Source organism: Osmerus eperlanus, chromosome 11 (genome assembly GCF_963692335.1).
Source record: "Osmerus eperlanus chromosome 11, fOsmEpe2.1, whole genome shotgun sequence".
NCBI classification, from domain to species: Eukaryota; Metazoa; Chordata; class Actinopteri; order Osmeriformes; family Osmeridae; genus Osmerus; species Osmerus eperlanus.
The window spans coordinates 7118221-7142631 of NC_085028.1; the positions used below are offsets into that span (position 1 = coordinate 7118221).

Consider the following 24411-nt stretch of genomic DNA (forward strand, 5'->3'; position numbering starts at 1 on the left):
ACAGCTGTCCTCTGCCCCGCGTTGCCTCGCCGCGTAAGCCGTCGTTAACGGAAACACGTCCACTCTCACTGAGCTCATGGGCGAGCACGTCTGACATGATCAGCCATGATGCCAAGCTGTTATCCGCTTGGATGTGGGGATCCACTCTGAGCCACAGCCCCTCCGTGCTGACCGGGGGGGGGGGGGGGGGTCACACACATACACTCACTGTGTCACACACACACTCACTCGCTGTGTCACACACACATAGACTAACACGTACTCTTTCCAACAGACACATAATGTCACACACGCTCATGCAGTCACTTAGTCTGTCTCACACACACTTACTGTCTCACACACAATCTCACACGTAGAAACACCCTCACACACACCATCAGACACACGCTCATGAACACACTCTTCTCTCACACACAAATTAATACACAAATTAACACTCAAATTAACACTCACTCATAGTCAGACACACATACGCAAACACTCTCTCTCTCTCTCTCTCACACACACACACACACACACACACACACACACACACACACACACACACACACACACACACACACACATGTAGCTAGTCTGGTACTATTGTGGCAGAGCTGTGAGCTTCTACTGTGAGGGTGTCTGGATCAGTGGATGTTTGTCTGAGTGAGGCAAAACCATAGCAACAGTCTGTTTCATGGTATTTTGGAGGGAAATCCAGGTTGTTGTTTTTTGTTCAAAAATACAAATAACATCTTTGAGTCTAAAAAGAAGCAATCGAGGGGGGAACAATACTTTTTGGGAAGAAAAGAAAGAGGAGATTTTATTGGAACTATTATAAGTTGAACAGTATCAAGTGTACTCTATTGATGCAGCACGCAGACTTCTCAACATCTCTGTGCTGGTGTTAAATATTAAAAACAGTCTAATTAACAAAGATGACAGTACAGCTAACATATGGCTAACGCCCACCTGTGTTCCCTTCTGGTATTTGTAGTTATTACCAACAACAAGCACTACATCTGCTCTCAGGAAGCAACCAAGAGCCTCTCAGACAACGTGGATGACCTTGTTTTATGAATCACGGCCGAGAGGCCAGAATCTCATTTGAATAATAATTAAATTAGCCTCCAATGCATCTTTAACCTTCTCTGAAACTGCGCTAGAAGTTCCACTTCACCTATGAAATATGGCCCCAGATTTTTTTGGTGGTGGTGGTTGGGGATTAACGAGAAAGCTGTCATTTTTCCAGCAATGTTTCATGACGGATATTGCAAGCCAGTTTTTTTCATATTTTTTTGTGTTAAACACATTGTCCTTGAGCTAGGCGTCAGAATATAGAGAAGAACACAGGGGAAGTATGTGAGCGTGACACCGTGTCGCGATGAATAGAGCCCCACTCATACAGGAACACAAGGGCCCTGAGGCAAGAATACAAGAGTGATGAGTTGAATGAGAGGTGTCGTTCATCTCTGGGAGCACGTCTGCTGCTGTCGCCGAGGACAGTCAGGGAGTTTGTTCTCTTTGTCTTTCGTCTCGCAGTGGGGAGTTGAGGAGACCAAAGACGGGCCGCCAAGACGCTCTCCCAGGCAGAGCGAGCCGACCACAGAGAAAGGGATGAGTCGTGATTGTGCTCATGTGATCAGCTTCATACAGGAGTGGAGGATCTGTAGTCCGTGGAGCTCTCTGAGCTTGGCCATGTGCCTGGGAAGGAAACACACACACAGTCACACACACACACACACATATATAAATGTTTATATATACACCCACTCACATGCACAGACAGACACACACACACAGTCACACACACACAGTCACACGCGCACACAAAGATACACAGACACACAAGCACACACAGGCACAAAAACACACATCCACAAACATCCACATACAAAAGCAGACACACACACACACACACAGGCACAGCATGTACAGACACACGCACACACACAGACAGGCCCAGACAGATGTAATGTAATGTAAGCAAACAGTGTTGTGCTCCCGGCCTGTGGGTTGTCCTGTGTTAAGGTGCAGGGCTGGAGCTGCTGGCTCCTCTGGGACAGCCACTCTCTATGCAGCCACACAGCCCCAGAGGAACACGCCACACACGGCTCACTGGAACACACTGGAAACTCAGTGTGCTCGGCAGGGGGAGGAGGGCGCTGGGAGGAGGAGGAGGGGGGGGGGGGGGTTGTTGTTGCCGGGAGAAAGTACTGGAGTTGTTGGACCTATCATGTGTTTGTCTGTGTGTGTACGTGTGTGTGTGCTGGCATGTGTTAGTGTGTGTGTATACAGTCAGCATGAACGATGTGTGTGCGACGGTGTGTGTGTGTGTGTGTGTGTGTGTGTGTGTGTGCAGAAGTCTGTTTACAAACACATCAGGCCAGGTGGAAAGCAGGACTGCTAGTACCCTTATAAGAGCAGAGCATTACCCAGACTAGGGTTGGACAACACACACCTATGTGCCTCCAGCAGCCCATCTGTACTGATGCCTTCTGCAGTTTACATGCTGAACTAGCCCCCTGGACACACACCCACGGACAGCACACATACACAAACAAAGATGCACACACATACACACAGTCGTACACACTCAAACACTCACGTAAACACACACAGCCGTACACACATGTCTAGAGAACACAGCACCGAAAATATGCTGTAGGAGATTTATTCATAGGAAATGAATCTATTCCAGGCTGCTCTGAATATCATTTGCCCAGGAGTTGTCTATCCTGTTTATGTCCTGTTTATGTCCTGCCTGTGACAACTGAGAGGGACAGGAGGGCATCCTGACTCCCCACGTCTGTCTGTCTGGTCCTGAGGAACGAGCCAGACAGGAGGAGAGGACAGGAAGAGTTTAGGGGACGTGGGGAGAATAGTGGGAAATAAGGAAGGAGGGAATGGGCGAGGAAGGAGACAGAGGAGGGAGAGGAGGATGGGAGGAGAGTGGACGAAGGGGAGAAAAGAAGAGAGGAGGATGGGAGGAGAGTGGACGAAGGGGAGAGAAGAAGAGAAGAGGATGGGAGGAGAGTGGACGAAGGGGAGAGAAGAAGAGAGGAGGAGAAGGTGATGCCATGTAGGTGTGATGTGACAGGCGGTGGTTCAGGCTGTTTGCTGGCTCGTGTGTCTGTCTGTCCCTTTGTCCTTTCCTCCTCACGGTCCTGCATTATGCATGGGCCAAGTTGTCTGCCAAACGTGTGTGTGATTATATAGTGTGGAAACTGTATATATTTGTGTGCACTGTGTGTTCAGATAGGAACTATATATATGTGTGTGCACAGTGTGTGTGTGTGGGTAAACATGGATGTTTGTGCACCGTTTATATCCGTGTGTATGTGTGTGTACTGTTGAAATATATGTGTGTGTGTGTACTGTTTAAATCTGTGCGCGTGTGTGTTTGTGCACTGTTTCTATGCGTGTGTGTGTGTGTGTGTGTGTGACAGCGTATCCCGTACCTGGGCTCAGCCCGGCACAGTGTCCCCAGGGCGATGGCAGCGTTGCGCTGGGCGGAGGTCCCGCTCACGTCCCCCCCGGCCAGGCGCAGCAGCAGCAGCACCACGTCGGTCCCCAGCAGGCTGGAGGCCGCCCCCTCCTCCCCCACACAGTGCCCCAGGACCAGGGCTGCGTTCCCCAGCACCACCTCCTCTGGCCTGGAGGACAGCAGCCCGCGCAGGACAGACAGCCCTGGGGACACACACGCAGAAACACAGGGTGACACATGGGGACACGCGCAGGAGAACGTGCAGGGGTACGTAGACACAGCTGCACGCAGGGATACGTACTGTACACACAGTGTGATACACACACAGGAAGACAGGCACACACACACTTTTGTGTGGAGCAAAGAGGAGAGTCTCTCACGTTTATCAGCGGCCAGCAGCTCCTGGCGAGCCGGCGTACTGGCAGCAGTGCACACAGCCAGGGTCTTAATGGCAAACCTGGTGGAGGTCTGCCCTGAGCTCTGGAGGGGCACGGTTCACACACACACACACACACAAACACATGCAAAACACACACAAATACACCCACGCACGGATACATACAAAACACACACACAGAAAACAAAGTTAACCGTACAATTAAAAGTGTTTCATCGATCCTTTAGCACCCGTTAGCCTGTCCCAAGCTCTGGGCGGCTCTGGCCTGGCCCTGAGAACAGGACCTGGCCCTGAGAACAGGACCTGGCCCTGAGAACAGGACCTGGCCCTGAGAACAGGACCTGGCCCTGAGAACAGGACCAGGCCAGGTGTGCAGGTCAGGGGGTACCTTGAGCAGCCTCCTCATGGTGCTGACCACGCCCGCCTGCACGGCCAGCAGTACTGCCGCAGGACTGTGGGGCAGGACCACACTCAGCACCCCCGTGGCTCTCTGGAGGAGGGAGGACAGGCCGTGAAGGGGGAGGGAGAGGGGGTGGGGGGGGGGAGAACTTATGAGATGTGACAGGAAAGATGAGAGAGAAAGAGAGAGAATGGTCCAGGAGGAGAAACAGAGAAAAGGTTTGGCAACAGTATAAAAAATGAGAGATGGCGAGAAAGAGGGGGAGACATTGATCTAAACCGGAAAATGGAGTGAAAGGGAGAGAAGGGAAGAAAGACACACAGAGAGAGAGGGGGAATATGTGAAAAGTGAGTAGCATTGCATAGTGGGGGAAGAGAGAAGGTGTCATGTAGGTGTGCGGCCTCCGTGAGTGCTGCTGGGTGTTGTAGTTCTGGTCTCTAGGGTGTTGTAGTTCCTGTTCTGTGAATGGGGTCTCAGTGGAGTGATGTAGTTCTACTCGAAGGACATGTACATGATATTTATAGTTCAACTTCAGGGTCTTGTAGCACTCTGCAGAGTGTTTGGTTGGGAGTTGTGCTGGGTATTGTAGTTTTACTCTCGGGTGTTGTAGTTCCTCTCTAGTGGGAGGTGGGTACTCACGGTGATGATGCCACCATCAGTATCTCTCAGCAGGTCCACACACCCTCTGCTGAGAGGAACAGCATGTTCCTGCCAGATGAAGGAGAGGGAGATGGAGGGAAGTAACTAATCCAATTTACACTGTACATCTCCCTTCCTGCTGGGGGAAGCAACACCTCAGGCTGAGACAGAGGCTGCCTGTCCCTCACTGGACTCCTCTGGTCCTCTCTCTCTCTTTCACTCTCTCACTGTGTCTCTCTCTCTTTCACTCTGTCACTGTGTCTCTCTCTCTTTCACTCTCTCACTGTGTCTCTCTCTCTTTCACTCTTTCACTGTCTCTCTCTCTGTTCCTCTCTCTTTCACTCTCTACCTCTCTCTCTCTTTCACTCACTATGTCTCTTTCACTCTTTCACTCTCTCACTCTCTCCCTATTTCTCTCTCTCTTTCACTGTCTACATGTCTCTCTCTTTCACTCTCTCCCTATGTCTCTCTCTCTTTCACTGTCTACCTGTCTCTCTCTCTTTCACTCTCTCCCTATGTCTCTTGCTCTGTTTCTCTGTTCCTCTCTCTCTTTCACTCTCTCCCTGTCTCTCTCTCTTTCACTCTCTCCCTATGTCTCTCTCTCTTTCACTCTCTCCCTATGTCTCTCTCTCTTTCACTCTCTCCCTATGTCTCTCTCTCTTTCACTCTCTCCCTGTCTCTCTCTCTCTTTCACGCTCTCCCTATGTCTCTCTCTCTTTCACTTTCTCCCTGTCTCTCTCATTCACTCTCTCCCTATGTCTCTCTCTCTGTTTCTGTTCTTCTCTCTGTCTATATTTCTCAATCCATTTCCCTTCAGTCTCTGTTCCTCTGCTTTCTGTCTTTCTCGTTCTGTCACACCTACGTGTGCGTGTGTGTGTGACCGTGTGTGTGTACTTGTGTGTGTGACCCTGTGTGTGTGTGTGTGTGTGTGTGTGTGTGTGTGTGTGTGTACCTGCATGGCGGTAGAGGGTCTGGAGGACAGCTTGATTATCAGGCCCAGTAGTGGATAGAGGACCTCTCTGTATTCACAGCAGCTACATCGCTCCTGCAGGGAAAAGCACAACAGCCTTCACCACCTACTGATGCACCACCACTACCACACACACACGCATGCACAGATACACACACAATATACACACATATCCATACACAAACACGTGTCTATGTGCACAGACGCGCACGCACACACGTGCAGACGCACACACACAGGCGCGCACACGCACACACTCACACACACTCCACATGTCCTTGATAAAAATCATAACACCAGGCACAGGTACATTATTATCTGTCATGTCTCACAGCTTTCATTGGGTGACATTTTCAAATGGTAGTGTTGCTATCAGCAGGAGATGCTATCGGCGTGAGGTGTGCCTGGGCCATCACAATTCAATAAGACAGGCCGACCACGCACAACCATCTCCTTGACTGGGAGGCTGCTGGTGAGTAATCAGCCTCACCATGGCGACGAGGAGCGACTCCCAGCACCCTCCCCAGTCGGCCAGTCCCTGACGGATGATGTCATCGCTGGCCATACAGTCGATTGTCGTCAGGAGAGACGGGAGGACGCCGCGATTGGATGGCGTGATGTTTCTCTGGAAGTGCGGTGTTGACAAGGGCGGTCATCAACACTAGGTCAGTCAAGGACCGTCACCAGCAGGAAATATATTTATATTTGTTCCTGGTGTCAGCGTGCTTCTTACCAGGATGCTGGTGAAATGGGGTCCAACTGAAGTGTTGAATGTGGCTCTTAACTGCAAGAGAAACCTGTCACCGTGGGATACAAGCAGGCGTGGACTGAATGGCACAAAATCAACAACGTGACGTAGATATAGATTTCATCAAAATCAAAAATCATGTAGCTGTCTAGTTCAGGCCCTGTTACATGTCTATGTTTTATTTAGTGAGTGAAGAGACTTGCACGGCCCACATGTACCACTGTAATCCTCCACTCAGGGCACACAAACACAATCTCTCTGTCTCTTCATCTTTCCACCCCTCCACCTCTTCAACTCTCCATTTCTCTGCTCGCTCCATCCCTCCATCCTTCAACCCCTCCATCCCCACTTGCTCCACCCCTACACCCTTCATCCTTCCATCCCTCCATCCTATCCCCCGCTTCTTAATCCATGCTAGTTGCATGCCTCCATCCTTCTTTTCTCCATGCCTCCCCTGGGCTTGCAGAGCCTTCTCTATTTTCCTAAGTGACGGCGGCGGTAGAGAAACTGAGTGGCTTTTTGCCTTCAAGTGAGATTAACACAGGGATGGGTTATGGTGATGGATCTATGTGTCACAGGGTTGTTCACTCTGAATTCTCAAGGAGTTCTCTCTCTCTCTCGTTCTCTCTCTGACTATCTCTCCCTCCGCCTCTCTCTCTCCTTCACGGACTTTCTTTCTCTCTTTATCCCTCTTTCTTCTCTTCCTTCTGTATCTCTCCCTTTATCACCCCTCTTCTCTTCCTTATATAAGACTTCTACCTCTCTCTCAATCTATTTTCTCACTGTCTCTGTGTTTAGCCTATTGAATTTAAAGTGATATTTAATATGGAGCGTGGTGATATATACCGACATAAACCTAGTGCCTGGTGAGACATGCCCAGCATTTTGAAGACAGAAAAAAAGACTCTGGAGTTAGAAAATTATCTACATTTTCCCATGCAGCCATAACATCCATCATGTCTCCCCTCCCGCAAACCCAGAACGGCAGTTTATGCAACATACTTGTTTTCCGATGCAAAGTTCCGGAGGACAGTCAGCGCTGCTCCCGAGTCCCGCGACGTCTGTTTGGATACACACGCCACGAGGCCTGCCGCCAACCTGCAGACACAGGTAGCAGACACAGGTAGCAGACACAGCCAGCAGACACAGCTAGCAGACACAGCTAGCAGACAAAGGTAACAGACACAGCTAGCAGACACAGGTAGCAGACACAGGTAACAGACACAGGTAGCAGACACAGGTAGCAGACACAGCCAGCAGACACACATAGCAGACACAGGTAACAGACACAGCCAGCAGACACAGCTAGCAGACACAGCTAGCAGACACAGGTAACAGACACACCTAGCAGACACAGGTAACAGACACAGCCAGCAGACACACGTAGCAGACACAGGTAACAGACACAGCCAGCAGACACACGTAGCAGACACAGGTAACAGACACAGCCAGCAGACACAGCTAGCAGACACAGCTAGCAGACACAGGTAACAGACACACCTAGCAGACACAGGTAACAGACACAGCCAGCAGACACAGGTAGCAGACACAGGTAGCAGACACAGGTAACAGACACAGGTAGCAGACACAGGTAACAGACACAGGTAACAGACACAGGTATCATACAGGCCGCTGGGGAATCCAGGATTTAGATGCTGAATGAGATTAGGCAGGTGATCATGTGTGGGGGAGGGGGGTTTAGGGGGTAAGGGGGCTACTGTCTAGGTACTGTTACTAAGTCTGAGCTGAGTTTTCGCTCATCATGAATATATACACGATTCAATTTACACGGCTCCGCACACAGGGAGGAAAGCTGTGGGGAAATTAGTATTTAGAATCAATCGGTAATAGCTCATATTAAATGGATAAATATAATCCCCCGCCCCCCACATCCCCTCCAACTATGTTTTCATTTCTCCATTTCCCGAAAGCCAGAGTAAACCAGCTGTCATCCTAGCAGTTATGGTTCCCTATAATCAAAACAAACGCAGGATCACCCATGAACGATCCTTACATGTGCAAATTCAGGCTGTCAATGGCCAGATTTCTCCCATTCCGCGTCCGGGAGAGCGAGCAGAGCAATTCCAGGCATCCTCCCACCACCGCCTCGTTATGTGATGCTAATGAGAGCACAATGGAGAGGCTGGAGGAGCAGCATCCCAGCAGCAGCTTGTGGTTCTCATCTGAAACAGCATAAGGCCACTCTCAGCTACGCTGACAGGTGTGGGTTTAGGACGATAGAGGAACAGTAATTGCATAAATGTGTGTGTACAAACACACACACACACGCAAGTGCCCACACACACACCCACACACACACATAGCCTTTGGTGTGAGTGAACAGTAATTTGCAGCAGTCTCGTTTCAGAGGAGGAAAGCATAAACAAATCATCTAATGTGACCTGCGGATAGATGCAATCATGGACAGGATATAATTGCACGGTATGGCTGATTTTCATTGTCACATACATTCTTCCAATTGGACATAAGCACAAGAACATGAATGTTGACGTGGTGCAGCCCACCCCAGCCCACATACCTGTGTGACTCTGGGCCAAGTGGGTTCATCATAATATTGTAGGTGGTACATCCATGACAGCGCATATCGACCAGATAATGGAATACAGTAATTGAATCTGCTTGCATGGGATGGCAGAGCTACGGGACCCCACCGTTGCCGTCACAGACCACCCTCCACAGCTGGAGCAGCGCTGCCACAGCTCCTGAGAACCAGGGTCTGTCCAGCGCTGAGACATACACCTGAGAGAGAGAGAGAGAGAGAAGCGAGAGAGAGAGAGAGAGAGAGAGAGAGAGAGAGAGAGAGAGAGAGAGAGAGAGAGAGAGAGAGAGAGAGGGAGAGAGAGGGAGAGAGAGAGAGGGAGAGATAGAGAGAGAGAGAGAGAGAGAGAGAGAGGAGAGAGAGAGAGAGAGAGAGAGAGAGAGAGAGAGAGAGAGAGAGAGAGAGAGAGAGAGAGAGAGAGAGAGAGAGAGAGAGGGAGAGATAGAGAGAGAGAGAGAGAGAGAGAGGAAGAGAGAAAGACAGACACAGAGACAGACAGGGAGAAAGAGAGACAGGGTTAGAGAGACACAAGATAGGAAGAGACAGAAAGAAAGACATGGGGAAGAAAAAAGACAGAGGGGAACAAAGATGGGGCGAGACAGACAGAGAGACAAGGACACAGGGAGACGAAGACAGGGAGAGAGGGAGGAGAACAAGATAGAGACAGCGACAAGGAGAAGGGAAGAACAAAAAGATATAGAAGTTATTTAAGGTGAGATGATCTCAATAGAAGAGCAGCCCATATTTCATTGTCTTGGTGTTAGAGTGGTCGGATCAGCTTCCCGGTCAGACCTGCAGTGTTTTGACAAATGACTACCGCTCCTCTCCGAAACAATGGAGGGATGAGCAAGTATAATAACACAGGTCCTAATCTGACATGAGGGAGTGATCAGTGTATTTTCGACCATATCTCTTTTAAATCTGGATCTGGGACGATACGCAAAGTTAAGCTTATTACTGGGACATCCAGATCTCCCAGTGGTTCGTCTCCGGGTGGTGATTTAACCTTTATTTATTTATTACCAGGCTAAGAGCCGAATCAGGAAAGTGACTTTAGGACTCGATCTCTTTAGGGGTTCTGAGGACTTGGTGATCCGCTTTTCATCTAAGCAGATCCAGGCAACCCGTTCTAAACAGGAAGCGTAACGCCACAGTCCAGGAAGTGGAAAGACGTAATCTCTTTAGGGCTCTGAAGAGGGCTCCTCCGTCTCTCCGGCCCCATTTGATCAAACCTAATGGAGATCTCACACCTGTGCAAATGCAGAGTCCCCCCCGCCCCCTTTTTCCCCCCCTTTTTTTTGAACCCCTTTAGAAGCAGGTTCCACCACCAGAGTACAGAGGGTGACTTTGAGAGGGGTAGGGTGAGGCTTGTTTTGGGTGTCCATAACTCAGCAGCACCTGTCAGGGCTGGTGTGTGCCCGCCAGGCCTCTCCTCCCACCTGTTCCTACCTGCTCACAGCCGGGCTGGCGTTGACCACACTGAAGCCGTTGTTGAGCCGGAACACAGTCTGGGAGGAACCTGGGGAGAGGGGGGAGAGGGGGGAGGAAGAGAGGAAGGAGAGGGGGGAGGAAGAGAGGAGGGAGAGGGGGTGAGGGGGGAGGAAGAGAGGAGGGAGAGGGGGTGAGGGAGGGGAGGGGAGAGAGTGAGAGAGAGAGAGGAGAGAGAGAGAGAGAGAGAGAGAGAGAGAGAGAGAGAGAGAGAGAGAGAGAGAGAGAGAGAGAGAACATGAGACTGACGGGGAAGGGGAAGAGCCGCGCTCTGTGGAACCAAACCAACAGCCGTCTATCATCACCTGGCAGCAATGGTGTGTAGAGGAGCACAAGGCCGCACAGCGACCGAGCGTTACCCTGACGACGCCTCTCTGAGGGTCACGGGCAGGGGAGGAGAAGAGGAGAGGAGCGATGAGAGGAGAGAAGGAGAATGCAGTGGAGAGAACAGGGCAGGAGCGGAGCGATAAGGAGAGAGAGGGCAGAAGAGAGGAGTGGAATAGAGAGAACAGGGAAGGAGAGGAACGTTGGGGGGGGGGGGGGGATTAGTATGAGAGACAGAGAGAGAGGTGTGAGATAATGGACCCTATGGGGAACAGTGTGGTAGGGGGGTCAGGCCTCCTCTCCCTCATAATGACCAGGGGTGGAGAGAACTGCCAGAGCTGAGGGGCACTGAGGAGTGGACCTCTCTCCATCTCCTCCTCTCTCTCTCTCTCTCTCTCTCTCTCTCTCTCTCTCTCTCTCTCTCTCTCTCTCTCTCTCCCTCTCCCTCTCCCTCTCTACCTCCCTCCACCTTTTGTCCTCCTCCCCTATCTCCCTCTCTCTCTCCTCACCCCCGCCTCCCTTTTATGCTCTTTATTTCTCTCTATCTCTCTGTCCACTCTGACCCACCTCCCACCCCCCCATCGTTCTATTTTCCTCCAGCCTCCCTCCCCTCGCTCCCTCCTTCTACCTCTGTGAATGATGTAACTGTGCCCTTTTCAGTGAGTGACATTGTGAAGACAGGCCGTGGATCGTCTAACACAAGCAGGGAGGCTGTTTGTCGTGCGGGAGGAGAAAGAACAGGCCAGATGGGAAATGATAGCCTTTACTCTGGGTGATGGATAGCTGGGAACAAAGCTACACACTGTATCACAATGGAACAATGCAATGACAAATGTGAATCCTGGGCCTTCAGATATAGAATACTGCAGCACATTGTGAAAAAAAACACAAAGAAAGCAGTACAGGCTACATGATAAGTTAAAGTCTTAAGTAGTAAAGGGAGTGTACGAAGGTCAGATGAAGGCTAGTGTAGGAAGTTTAGTGTACTAAGAAAAGCTGAACTGTCTAATGTGTAATGTAACTGAAGCTGAAGGTTAGTGTGCTGAGGTCAGCTGTAGGCTAGTGCAGTAAGGTTAGTGTGCTGAGGTCAGCTGTAGGCTAGTGCAGTAAGGTTAGTGTGCTGAGGTCAGCTGTAGGCTAGTGCAGTAAGGTTAGTGTGCTGAGGTCAGCTGTAGGCTAGTGCAGTAAGGTTAGTGTGCTGAGGTCAGCTGTAGGCTAGTGCAGTAAGGTTAGTGTGCTGAGGTCAGCTGTAGGCTAGTGCAGTAAGGTTAGTGTGCTGAGGTCAGCTGTAGGCTAGTGCAGTAAGGTTAGTGTGCTGAGGTCAAATAAACACTAGGATAAACTGATCTACCACCTGTGTAGTAAGTGCATGCAAGTAGACTTACATAAGACAGGCTTAACAGAACTAGTAAGAAGAGTCTCTGTATAGGAAATTATTGAATGTACTGCTGGTCCGAATGCAAATGGACCATGAATGATATGCTATCCTCTCACAGTAGCAGATGACACATAGTCTGCCACAGCATCAAACTCCCTTCATCAATCTCCCTTTCTCCCTCTGTCTTCCTTCTCTCTCACACTCTCTCTCCTGTCTCCCTATCTTCATTTCCTTCTCCTTCTTTTCTCCATCCCTCTATCTTTCTACCTTCTCTCCACCCATCTCCATCTCTTTCTCTACCTCTGTCTCTCTATCTATACTTCTCCCTCTCCTCCTTCTCCCTCCCTCTCACTATGTCCCTCTATCCATAACTCTCCCTCTTTCTGTATTCTGTACTGCCCTAGCAGAGAGTTAAACAACACCTCATGGCTGATGGAACTGTCAGTTAATATATATGACTGCAGCTCTGACCACTGATTCTGGAAGAGCATTCAGTGTGGCTGTGGAGCAAAGTATTGGAGGTTGCTAAATCTGATGAGCCAATGTACCATGAGGAGAAATCCAATAGTGGACAGGGTCAAGACTCCCTCTCGTCCTCCATCCTTCAGAGCTGTACAAATTGTCTGCTTCCACCACAGCAAACATTGTGGTTTATACAGCCAAACTTTCATCTGCCACGGCAGCATAACAGATAGTGACAAGTCTGCTAACAGGGAAGGAGGTGTGGCACAGTTAAGACTTAGCACTCAGATTACAGATGTAATACACACGCATGCAGACACACACACACACGCAAACACACACACTGCTGCTGCCACACGGCAGCAGCCATGTGGCAGCAGCCACACTCCTGGACCTGGAGGAGGGCAGCCAATGACATCCATTTGGCTCACAGGCTAGAGAGAGAGGGCAGAGACCGTTTGTGGAGAGAGAGAGATCAAGTGGTCAGGAAGGGGAAAGATGGGCTTTGAGAGGGGGGAGAGAGGAAGGGGAGGAGAAAGAAATCAAGTGGGGTGTAAGGGGTAGAAGTAGTCACCTGGAGAGATAAACATGGAGAGAAAGGAGACTGAGAGAGAAGGAGACAGGGAGAGAAAGGAGAGCAGGACAGGTAAAGAGAGCGATAGAAAAAGAAAGAGAGGGGAGCAAAAGAGAGAGAGAGACTAGGATGGAGAGCGCAAGAGGGGGAGAGCGAGGAGAGAGATTTTTCAAAAGGGAGCCGTCGAGTCTGGATGAGGTACTCACAGTCTGTAATGGCCTGTGCCAGCAGCTGCAGGCCTCCGCAGTAGTAGAGAGGGATCTGATCAGGCCTGGACAGCTTCTCCAGCAGCTGGGGCACCGTCCTGGCCTTCTCCTCACCCCTCTCCATCTCCTCCCACGCAAGGCGCTCCTGCTCCTCCCTCTGCTCCTCCTGGTCCACCTGGAGGAGACACTCTGGGGGTGGGGGGGGGGGGGGGAGAAGGAAGAAAGATGGAGAGGGGAGAGGGGGGATGGAAAAATTGGAGGGAGGGAGGGAGGGAGAAACAGACAAGATAACCACAGAGGACCTGGCCTGAGAGACAAACAGTGTTGGGAGAAGCAGGGCGTGGAGGTGATTCATGCTACCCAGTCACACCAGGACTCTACAACCTAGCAAACATGGTCAGAATCAAGCATCACAGATTCAGATTTTTAAACAGAAATCTGACAGGGAAAAGCACAGGATATAGATATTCCAATAATGTTTCAAAACTAGTGTGACTATGAGGTAAGATTATTTTTGCTTTAATACAAATGGATTTAACACAAAAGGTGTTAACTGTGAAGAAGTGGTGATGTGTCTGTGAGAGCGAGAACATTTTCAATCGTTTTTCAAAAACTAGATTTCCTTAACACCAAAAATAAACATAAAATCGAAAATGGAAAATAATTAAATAAAGTATTTCATGGTGCACTAAGTCACACTTCATAATGTGTATGTAGAGGCCCTTCCCTCTGTGTTGCTTACGACCCCCTGCAGAGAGGATGAAAGCAGATCGGAGTTTCCTCCTGTGAAGTCCTGGAGGAAGACTATAGACTACAACAGACTAGTTTGGGGGAGGTTTGAGGATGCTATGCAAATCTGCTACCCAAGGATCCACTGAAGGGTAACCTATATACAGTACATACATTCATTGAGATGTTTACCCATCACATTTGAATAAATGAAGCTTTGGTGGTTTATTTTGGTTTGAACAGGCAACGATGCGGCCGTGGTCATTAATTCAAAATGGAAATTCAGGTGAATCTTTATCCATTGAAAGGGCTTCATCCAGGCCCGACTTGGTCTGTGTTGTGAATGTTAATAAGCTTCCAGAGATCCTTGTCTCCTGTCTAACGTGGTTCTTAACATCTATTCTTCAATAAAGCACAGCTCAACAATATGCAATATGGTGTGTGTGTGTGTTTGTGCGTGCGTGCACATTTGTGCATGTGTTTATGTGTTTACTCTTCAGGGAAACAAGCAGGAATTCATATTGACAAACTAAAACAGCAGAATGAGCAGAGGAGCTCCGGTTCAGAAGAGCGTCTGGAACCATCTGTTTATAAAGATGACTAAATGATGCCTTCCAGAAGAGAGCCATCCCACCCACGGAAGCACGCAATGTACACCACACACACACACACACACACACACACACACCTGAGATCCAGACTTGGCTTTTGTGGAAGGGTTACAGTGAGCGGTCTCAAGCCCTCGGTTGCCATGGTAGCTTGAGACCAAATTTGGAGGCAGTTTGGGGGATGGATGGGAGATGAACAGAGATGGACAAGGCTTCTCCTAAGGCTTAGAGGCACGCTGACCTTGAATCGGTCTGATTTGACCGAAGCTGTGCGGGAGAGTTCAGGCTGGGAGTCCATCAATCCTACATTATTAATGCCCCTTCTCCTCTGGTTCTGAGTCTCAGTGGAAAGCAGAACTGTTGAGTTTGAGGAGTTGGGAAGGCACACTGCCTCTCTCACAAAAATGCACTTTCACCGGGTTCAACGCGTCGGGCATCTTCGTTCTCAGGTCAAACGTGGTAAAAATGTGTGTGTGTGTCAGTGAGTGTGTGTGTGTCAGTGAGTGTGTGTGTCAGTGAGTGTGTGTGTGTGTGTGTGTGTGTGTGTGTGTGTGTGTGTGTGTGTGTGTGTGTGTGTGTGTGTGTGTGTGTCAGTGAGTGTGTGTGTGTGTCAGTGAGTGTGTGTGTGTCAGTGAGTGTGTGTGTGTGTGTGTGTGTCAGTGTGTGTGTGTGTGTGTGTGTGTGTGTGTGTGTGTGTGTGTGTGTGTGTGTGTGTGTGTGTGTGTGTGTGTGTGTGTGTCAGTGAGTGTGTGTGTGTGTGTGTGTCAGTGAGTGTGTGTCAGTGAGTGTGTCAGTGAGTGTGTGTGTGTCAGTGAGTGTGTGGGCCCTTCTTTAGCAGGCCCGTCTATCAAATAAGTATGTCGATAGGTTTGGCCAAAGACCAAAAACATTCACAGAAGGATTTGGGGATGAAGAAATGTAGAATATATTAAAGTATGTATTGATTAACAAAATGGATAAGCATTGCTCAGGTCTATAATTAGGTCCAAAGTAAGCAATTACCTCCTTCTGTGTCATTTCAATTCTTGTCTCGATCCGATAATGATCTTACCTTGAACCATGGATGCCTTCGATGGATCTATCTCCACCATCATCCGGTAGCTGCTTCTCGCCTATAAAACAGGCAGGAGATGTTTTTAGGAGCGCTGGGATAATGTGATGGGGTCAACGTGTTTCCAATGATCTCTTCCAGCTCCCCAAATCGATAAATCATCCGAGCTTCGTCAAGTTTGTTCTCCCTCAGCTCAGGAGAATTTAATATGCTGTTCTTCAGTTCTCCAGAATACAGCACCAAGCAAAAAATGAAACCAGACAAAAAGCGAGCATAAATCCATTTGTTGTAGAAAGCTTAGTATCTAGGGCTGGCAATCTAAGCAGACATTGAAAGGAGCAAATTAAAGGGCTGTCTAGTCTGCATTTTAATAGATCAATAGGCGGTCTCAGAGGGAGACAACAACAAACTGCCTCACTCAGGAGATCTTACATCTAAACTGAGAAGGATACCCCTGCTTTTCAGGTACAAGGAATGAAGTCATGTGGTCATGTAATCATGTATGTAGTGATGTGATAATGCATGTAGTAATGTGGTAGTGAATGTAGTAATGCGTTAATGATTGTAGTGATCTGGCAGTGCATGTACTAATGTGGAAACAAATGACAGTGAAGGAGTTATGTTGTAATAATGTAGCTATTAATGCCAGGGGCGTAGGTTTGTTTTCAAGTGTGGGTGGGACAGCTTTATTTAATAAGTGAGGATGCAGCCGTTAAATCTAATTTTCTTCATAGAAAGTGGGGGTGACAGGCATTTCTAAAAAGTGTACCCACCCATGTATAATGAACCCTACACCCCTGATTAGTGTATTCATGTCATACTGAATGCTGTAATGGGGTAGTGAGAGTAGTCCTGTGAGGGTCATGCAGTCATGTAGGAATGAGTGCAGCTCACCTGGTTGTAGTCCCGCAGGGCCAGGCGTGCTCTGCCCATGTGCAGGAAGGCTTTCACACAGTGCTCATCACACTGGCACAGGGACACACACCATGAGAGACACTCCTTGACACGTCCTCACACAAAATTCATGAACAACCAAAATACCGACACCGTTGAGAGAACCCGAAAACACAGCAAATAAAACCTTGAAAAACAGGGAAACAGAGGAGGAGACGCTCTGGATGGACAGAAAGATCGAAAATCAATCGTTCCGTTTAAATCAGTCTGATACATGCAGTTTGACAATGTTTGTTTACTTTGCTCTTCAATCACAGCTTTATGTCCTCAGTCCCAAATGTCAGCACCTACTGTGTGATTACAGTTCTACACGGGCAGCTTCCTGTTTAGAACAGCAGTTCTGGGGCCCGGCCCAGCTGGCCTTGTTTGGACCTAGGAGCACTTTCATGTGAGGAGAGCTCCTCACAGCAAAGCTCTGTGGGCCTGCCTTCAACCTACTTTATAGGTTTAATTCCACCCTCTCCTCCCTCTCCTCCCTCTCTTCCCATCACTCTCCTCCTTCTCCTCAATCTCTTCTTCCTTCACCCCCCGTCCTGCTCCTCCTCTTCTCCCTCTCCAGCCTCTCTTCAACTCTGTTTCCCCCCCTCTCCTCCTCTCCTTCATCTCCTCCCCATCCCTCTGCCCGGTAAGCTCCCAGGGCATACCGTGAAGCTCACCCCCCCCCCCCCCCCCCCCCCGCTGAGCTGACATGATGATGAATGAGGGCCCAACTCCCTGACCCTGCAGCCCCAGGCTCTGCGGTCCAGCAGCCGGACCTACCTTCAGGGCCCACTCGCAGTCCTCGATGGCCTGCTTGAACTTCCCCAGCTTGATGTAGGCCTGCAGGAAAGGTGGAGCAGGGGAGAACAGAGGGACACAGTCATGTATGCCACAGTCTCTCAGTAAACACACACACCCTGCGGCCTGAAAGAGAAAGTTAACTACAGTAGAAGTTGTCTTTGTCTTGTTCTATACCTGCCGGTGGTACGGATGTTCGACTCAACACTTGTCCAGCGGTCACAGTACAGTAAAAGTGTTATATGGCTTGTAAATAAACTGAATGAATAGCCTAGCAGTATGGATGTAACCTTTGCTGTTGTTGTAGCGGGGCTGCATTTCTAGTATTTATGTTGTTAATAAATAAGGCAAGTGAATGCTATGTTCTGGATGTAACCTGTGCTCTGTTGGTGTAGAGGGGCTGCATGTCTCGTAGCTCCTCAAGCCCAGCACTGTAGTGCTGCACGGCCGTTTCGTAGTCCCCCAGCGCAAAGGCCTCGTTCCCCTTCTGCTTCAGAGCTGATGAGAGACAGGAGGAGAGACAGTCAGAGGACAGACAGGCAGAGGACAGACAGGCGGAGGACAGACAGGCAGAGGACAGACAGTCAGAGGACAGACAGTCAGAGGACAGACAGCCAGAGGACAGACAGGCGGAGGACAGACAGGCAGAGGACAGACAGGCAGAGGACAGACAGGCGGAGGACAGACAGGCGGGCAGAAGGGAAACGTAAGTAGACACTAAAACACTTTAAGGTGAGTGTGATTTAACAACCTGGGTTGTCACTTCTAGGGATGTGGCGTTTTGACGTCATTGTACCAGGTGATCAAAAATGAGCATGTTTCAAGGTATTTTGAGTACTAGTGTGGGCTTAAACAAACAACTCTGGTGGAAAGCGCTAGAGTGTTTTCGATGGTGTTGTTAGATAGTGATAGGGGCTGGGATTCAGTGTGAGTGGCGATGAGAGACGCCGCTGACAGTTCCTGCACCCGTACACACCGTTGGCTTTCATCTCGTTCACCTTCCTCCTCCTGCTCCTCTCCTCCGCATCCTCCTCCATCACCTTCAGGAACCCCCTTGCCAACCCAACAGGAACTAGAAGGCAGGTTTAGGGGAATAAGTACATCTCAGGGGTACAGCATTTGGCCGCAGATCAAGTGACCACTGACTCTTTGAAATCTGATATCAGCCATGTTCATAAAATAAACCAAAAACATATAATAACAACCAAATACACATACACAAATACTAATGAAGTGATTATGCTCATGTATGTGGCGTGTCTGCTCTGTCCAGTTTGTGTGAGTATGTGACCCCCCTAACCCACACAGAGCACCATGCAGGACCCCCCTAACCCACACAGAGCACCATGCAGGACCCCCTAACCCACACAGAGCACCATGCAGGACCTCCCCTAACCCACACAGAGCACCATGCAGGACCCCCTAACCCACACAGAGCACCATGCAGGACCCCCCCTAACCCACACAGAGCACCATGCAGGACCCCCCTAACCCACACAGAGCACCATGCAGGACCCCCCCTAACCCACACAGAGCACCATGCAGGACCCCCCCTAACCCACACAGAGCACCATGCAGGACCCCCCTAACGCACACAGAGCACCATGCAGGACCCCCCCTAACCCACACAGAGCACCATGCAGGACCCCCCCTAACGCACACAGAGCACCATGCAGGACCCCCCCTAACCCACACAGAGCACCATGCAGGACCCCCCCAACCCACACAGAGCACCATGCAGGACCCCCTAACCCACACAGAGCACCATGCAGGACCCCCCTAACCCACACAGAGCACCATGCAGGACCCCCCCTAACCCACACAGAGCACCATGCAGGACCCCCCCTAACCCACACAGAGCACCATGCAGGACCCCCCTAACCCACACAGAGCACCATGCAGGACCCCCTAACCCACACAGAGCACCATGCAGGACCCCCTAACCCACACAGAGCACCATGCAGGACCCCCCTAACCCACACAGAGCACCATGCAGGACCCCCCTAACCCACACAGAGCACCATGCAGGACCCCCTAACCCACACAGAGCACCATGCAGGACCCCCTAACCCACACAGAGCACCATGCAGGACCCCCTAACCCACACAGAGCACCATGCAGGACCCCCTAACCCACACAGAGCACCATGCAGGACCCCCTAACCCACACAGAGCACCATGCAGGACCCCCCTAACGCACACAGAGCACCATGCAGGACCCCCCCTAACCCACACAGAGCACCATGCAGGACCCCCTAACCCACACAGAGCACCATGCAGGACCCCCCTAACCCACACAGAGCACCATGCAGGACCCCCCTAACCCACACAGAGCACCATGCAGGACCCCCTAACCCACACAGAGCACCATGCAGGACCCCCTAACCCACACAGAGCACCATGCAGGACCCCCCTAACCCACACAGAGCACCATGCAGGACCCCCTAACCCACACAGAGCACCATGCAGGACCCCCCTAACCCACACAGAGCACCATGCAGGACCCCCCTAACCCACACAGAGCACCATGCAGGACCCCCCTAACCCACACAGAGCACCATGCAGGACCCCCCTAACCCACACAGAGCACCATGCAGGACCCCCTAACCCACACAGAGCACCATGCAGGACCCCCCCTAACCCACAAAGAGCACCATGCAGGACCCCCCTAACCCACACAGAGCACCATGCAGGACCCCCTAACCCACACAGAGCACCATGCAGGACCCCCTAACGCACACAGAGCACCATGCAGGACCCCCCCTAACCCACACAGAGCACCATGCAGGACCCCCCTAACCCACACAGAGCACCATGCAGGACCCCCTAACCCACACAGAGCACCATGCAGGACCCCCTAACCCACACAGAGCACCATGCAGGACCCCCCTAACCCACACAGAGCACCATGCAGGACCCCCTAACCCACACAGAGCACCATGCAGGACCCCCTAACCCACACAGAGCACCATGCAGGACCCCCCTAACCCACAAAGAGCACCATGCAGGACCCCCTAACCCACACAGAGCACCATGCAGGACCCCCCTAACCCACAAAGAGCACCATGCAGGACCCCCCTAACCCACACAGAGCACCATGCAGGACCCCCCCTAACCCACACAGAGCACCATGCAGGACCCCCCTAACCCACACAGAGCACCATGCAGGACCCCCCTAACCCACACAGAGCACCATGCAGGACCCCCCTAACCCACACAGAGCACCATGCAGGACCCCCCCTAACCCACACAGAGCACCATGCAGGACCCCCTAACCCACACAGAGCACCATGCAGGACCCCCCTAACCCACAAAGAGCACCATGCAGGACCCCCTAACCCACACAGAGCACCATGCAGGACCCCCCTAACCCACACAGAGCACCATGCAGGACCCCCCCTAACCCACACAGAGCACCATGCAGGACCCCCCCTAACCCACACAGAGCACCATGCAGGACCCCCTAACCCACACAGAGCACCATGCAGGACCCCCCTAACCCACACAGAGCACCATGCAGGACCCCCCTAACCCACACAGAGCACCATGCAGGACCCCCCTAACCCACACAGAGCACCATGCAGGACCCCCCCTAACCCACACAGAGCACCATGCAGGACCCCCCTAACCCACACAGAGCACCATGCAGGACCCCCCTAACCCACACAGAGCACCATGCAGGACCCCCCCTAACCCACACAGAGCACCATGCAGGACCCCCTAACCCACACAGAGCACCATGCAGGACCCCCTAACCCACACAGAGCACCATGCAGGACCCCCTAACCCACACAGAGCACCATGCAGGACCCCCCTAACCCACACAGAGCACCATGCAGGACCCCCCTAACGCACACAGAGCACCATGCAGGACCCCCCTAACCCACACAGAGCACCATGCAGGACCCCCCTAACCCACACAGAGCACCATGCAGGACCCCCCTAACCCACACAGAGCACCATGCAGGACCCCCCTAACCCACACAGAGCACCATGCAGGACCCCCTAACCCACACAGAGCACCATGCAGGACCCCCTAACCCACACAGAGCACCATGCAGGACCTCCCCTAACCCACACAGAGCACCATGCAGGACCCCCCCTAACCCACACAGAGCACCATGCAGGACCCCCCTAACCCACACAGAGCACCATGCAGGACCCCCTAACCCACACAGAGCACCATGCAGGACCCCCCTAACCCACACAGAGCACCATGCAGGACCCCCCCTAACCCACACAGAGCACCATGCAGGGTCTGAGGACACAGAGATAAGCCGAGCCAGAGGCTGGGTTCTGCCAGAGAGGCAGCAGGGTTTAAAAGCTGCTTATTAATTGGATTCTGTAGAGAAAAATTGTCTGTAAACAAAAGGAACAGAAAACAGCTGGGACTGAAGCCTGATTGGACAAGAAGGATAATCCTATTACAGTAAATTTACTGACGTTTCCTGGGAAGGGTTTGACTTAGGATCAGGCTACATTAAAGTGGAATTGACTGAAAGTATTGAATGGAGTTTCAATGTGGTGATGTTTCCAGTCAAGATGGTGGTTCTGTATAATCTGCATAGTGGCTGATCTACATGTACAGAGTACAGCCCCCTGTCTAAAGATGCACAATACAGTATGTCTTATGGTTTTGGATTATGATGAAACTACCTACTCTTAGCTTCTGACTGACAAAAAGCCTATTTTACTGTAATATCACTCACCAGGACAGCTACTGGAGTCCTGTATGCCTGTCTGAAAAGACGATGGTGACTCATGAGAAATAACATTTGCAAAATTATGTCATCCAGTGTGCGTTTTCCTGTGTGTGTGTGTGTGTGTGTGTGTGTGTGTGTGTGTGTGTGTGTGTGTGTGAGTGCTTTTCTTGTGTTTTATGTGTATGTGTGTGTGGTGCACCTGAAAGGCAGGGTCTGGATGTGAGGGGTTGGTGTTTATCCTGGTTTTGTTGATCCGTGTTTTGCATGGCTCCTCGTCCTCCAAAGCAGCTATGTAGTGATCAGCCTTCTCTGCAGATCTCTGCTGGACCTCCACATCAGATGAGCTGAGACCTTTCACCAGATCACCTGAGAGGTGGAGACCATGGGGGAGAGGGGGAGATGGAAAGAGGGGGGAGAGAGGGAGATGAAGGGAGTGGGGGAGAAGGGGAAACGGAGGGAGTGGGGAGAGGGAGAGAGATAGAAGGGGAGATAGAGGAAGTGGGGAGAGTGGGGAGAAGAAAAAAAAAAGATGGAGTGTGTGGGGGAAAGGGGGAGATAGATAGTGAGGCGGAAGAGAGATGAAGGGAGTAGGGAAGATCGAGAGATATAGTGTTCGGGGGAGAGGGAGATAGATAAAAGAGAGATTGATGTTAATGACAAACTATGGATTTTATGTCACATAGATTTCGTACTTTTGGATGGACTCCATGTAATACAAAAACAATAAATGTGCTACAGCTAGCTAACATTAATAACTGACGTTAACATTCATTATCTAGGCTACTAAAATATTGCTACCTTTAGGACCAGCCAGTATAATGTCTTGATAATTACTTACTTATTTTGTCAACGTTCTTCAAAAAACTCTCGAGGTCCTCGACATTTTTATTCATGTTTATTTTCTACTTGAAAGCTAATTTGTACTTAATCCAATACAATTTGTAGCGAAGTCTCTTGAGATACTTTTAGTTATTATGACCAACATTAGTTGAGCTCGAGAGGCGTTCCAGTTTATATGTAACTATGGAAACGGTCACTCTCTTCGAGCACAGGATTGGATTTCCAGTGGTCACGTGCTCCTCCGCAAGCAGGACCGCTCTATCGCGTTTCCATGTAGCCTAGTGTCTTTAGAATTTAATCTTTCTTTACTTTCAAACTCTTCCAATCAGAATCAACTTATCATGTTTGATATTTAGCGGTACCTATTACCACCGCAAGACGTTTCTCTCCTGTAGGCAAATGATACCTTTATAAATCATAAACCAGCGACTTTGCTTATATCCAGATCTTAAAGCTCTCTTTACAGTCATTATACTGCCGCTGCACATAACGGACCAATACTGCCACCCTGAGTATCATCATGGTTCCTGAAGGAGAATCTGTACCGGCAGCTTGGGCAAACTTAGTCTAGTACTCTTAAGTAGTGGCCAAGCTGTCAATTTACCAAGACCCCCTCCTCCTGTGTTTGAGCATGTGAAACTGCTCATTTAATAGTGGGCATAAGGGAGATCCTCCTGGGCCCGGTGGATGCATGTGTATCGCGTAGACCACGGAACTGGACCAATCTCAACACCAGATGGTGCCATTTACTTGATCAAAGCAACTTGGCAAATTGAAATTCAGTCTGTCACTGCAATGTGAATGAGGGTGGTATCCTGTATACCTGGCAGAAGAAAATATAAAATTGTTGTAGTCCCACAACTGTGATCTCTCACTCTAACTTTGAACCAAACTGATCCTACCGAATTCTCTCTCTCTCATTGCTCCTTCTTACTGTACAAAGTGTTCTGGCAAAAAAGTATTATGTCTTTACAAATGTTAATTGACCCACAATGGGAGCCAGGGGCATAGGTTTGTTTTCAAATGTGGGTACCAGGACAGCTTTTTTAACAACTGAGGATGTTGCTGTTAAATACAAATGTTCTTAATGAAAGTGAAGGGATCATTTTCCGTTTTCAAAAAGAGAGTGGGACATGTT

The 24411-nt window shown here is 50.3% G+C and overlaps 1 protein-coding gene across 1 annotated transcript; it reads right to left on the reverse strand.

The window, feature by feature from the left end:
* Positions 1–796: 796 nt before the first annotated feature.
* Positions 797–23586, reverse strand: ttc12 (tetratricopeptide repeat domain 12). The gene is given in 22 exon segments (XM_062473170.1): positions 797–1683; positions 3441–3669; positions 3847–3946; positions 4252–4353; positions 4903–4971; positions 5855–5947; positions 6363–6497; positions 6606–6669; positions 7623–7718; positions 8635–8803; positions 9293–9337; positions 9340–9380; positions 10630–10699; positions 13613–13801; positions 16001–16061; positions 16895–16966; positions 17714–17773; positions 18108–18229; positions 18708–18803; positions 22440–22470; positions 22633–22799; positions 23272–23586. Coding segments are annotated over 22 exon segments (2136 nt in total). The 5' UTR covers positions 23327–23586; the 3' UTR covers positions 797–1613.
* Between the last annotated feature and the right edge of the window lie 825 nt (positions 23587–24411).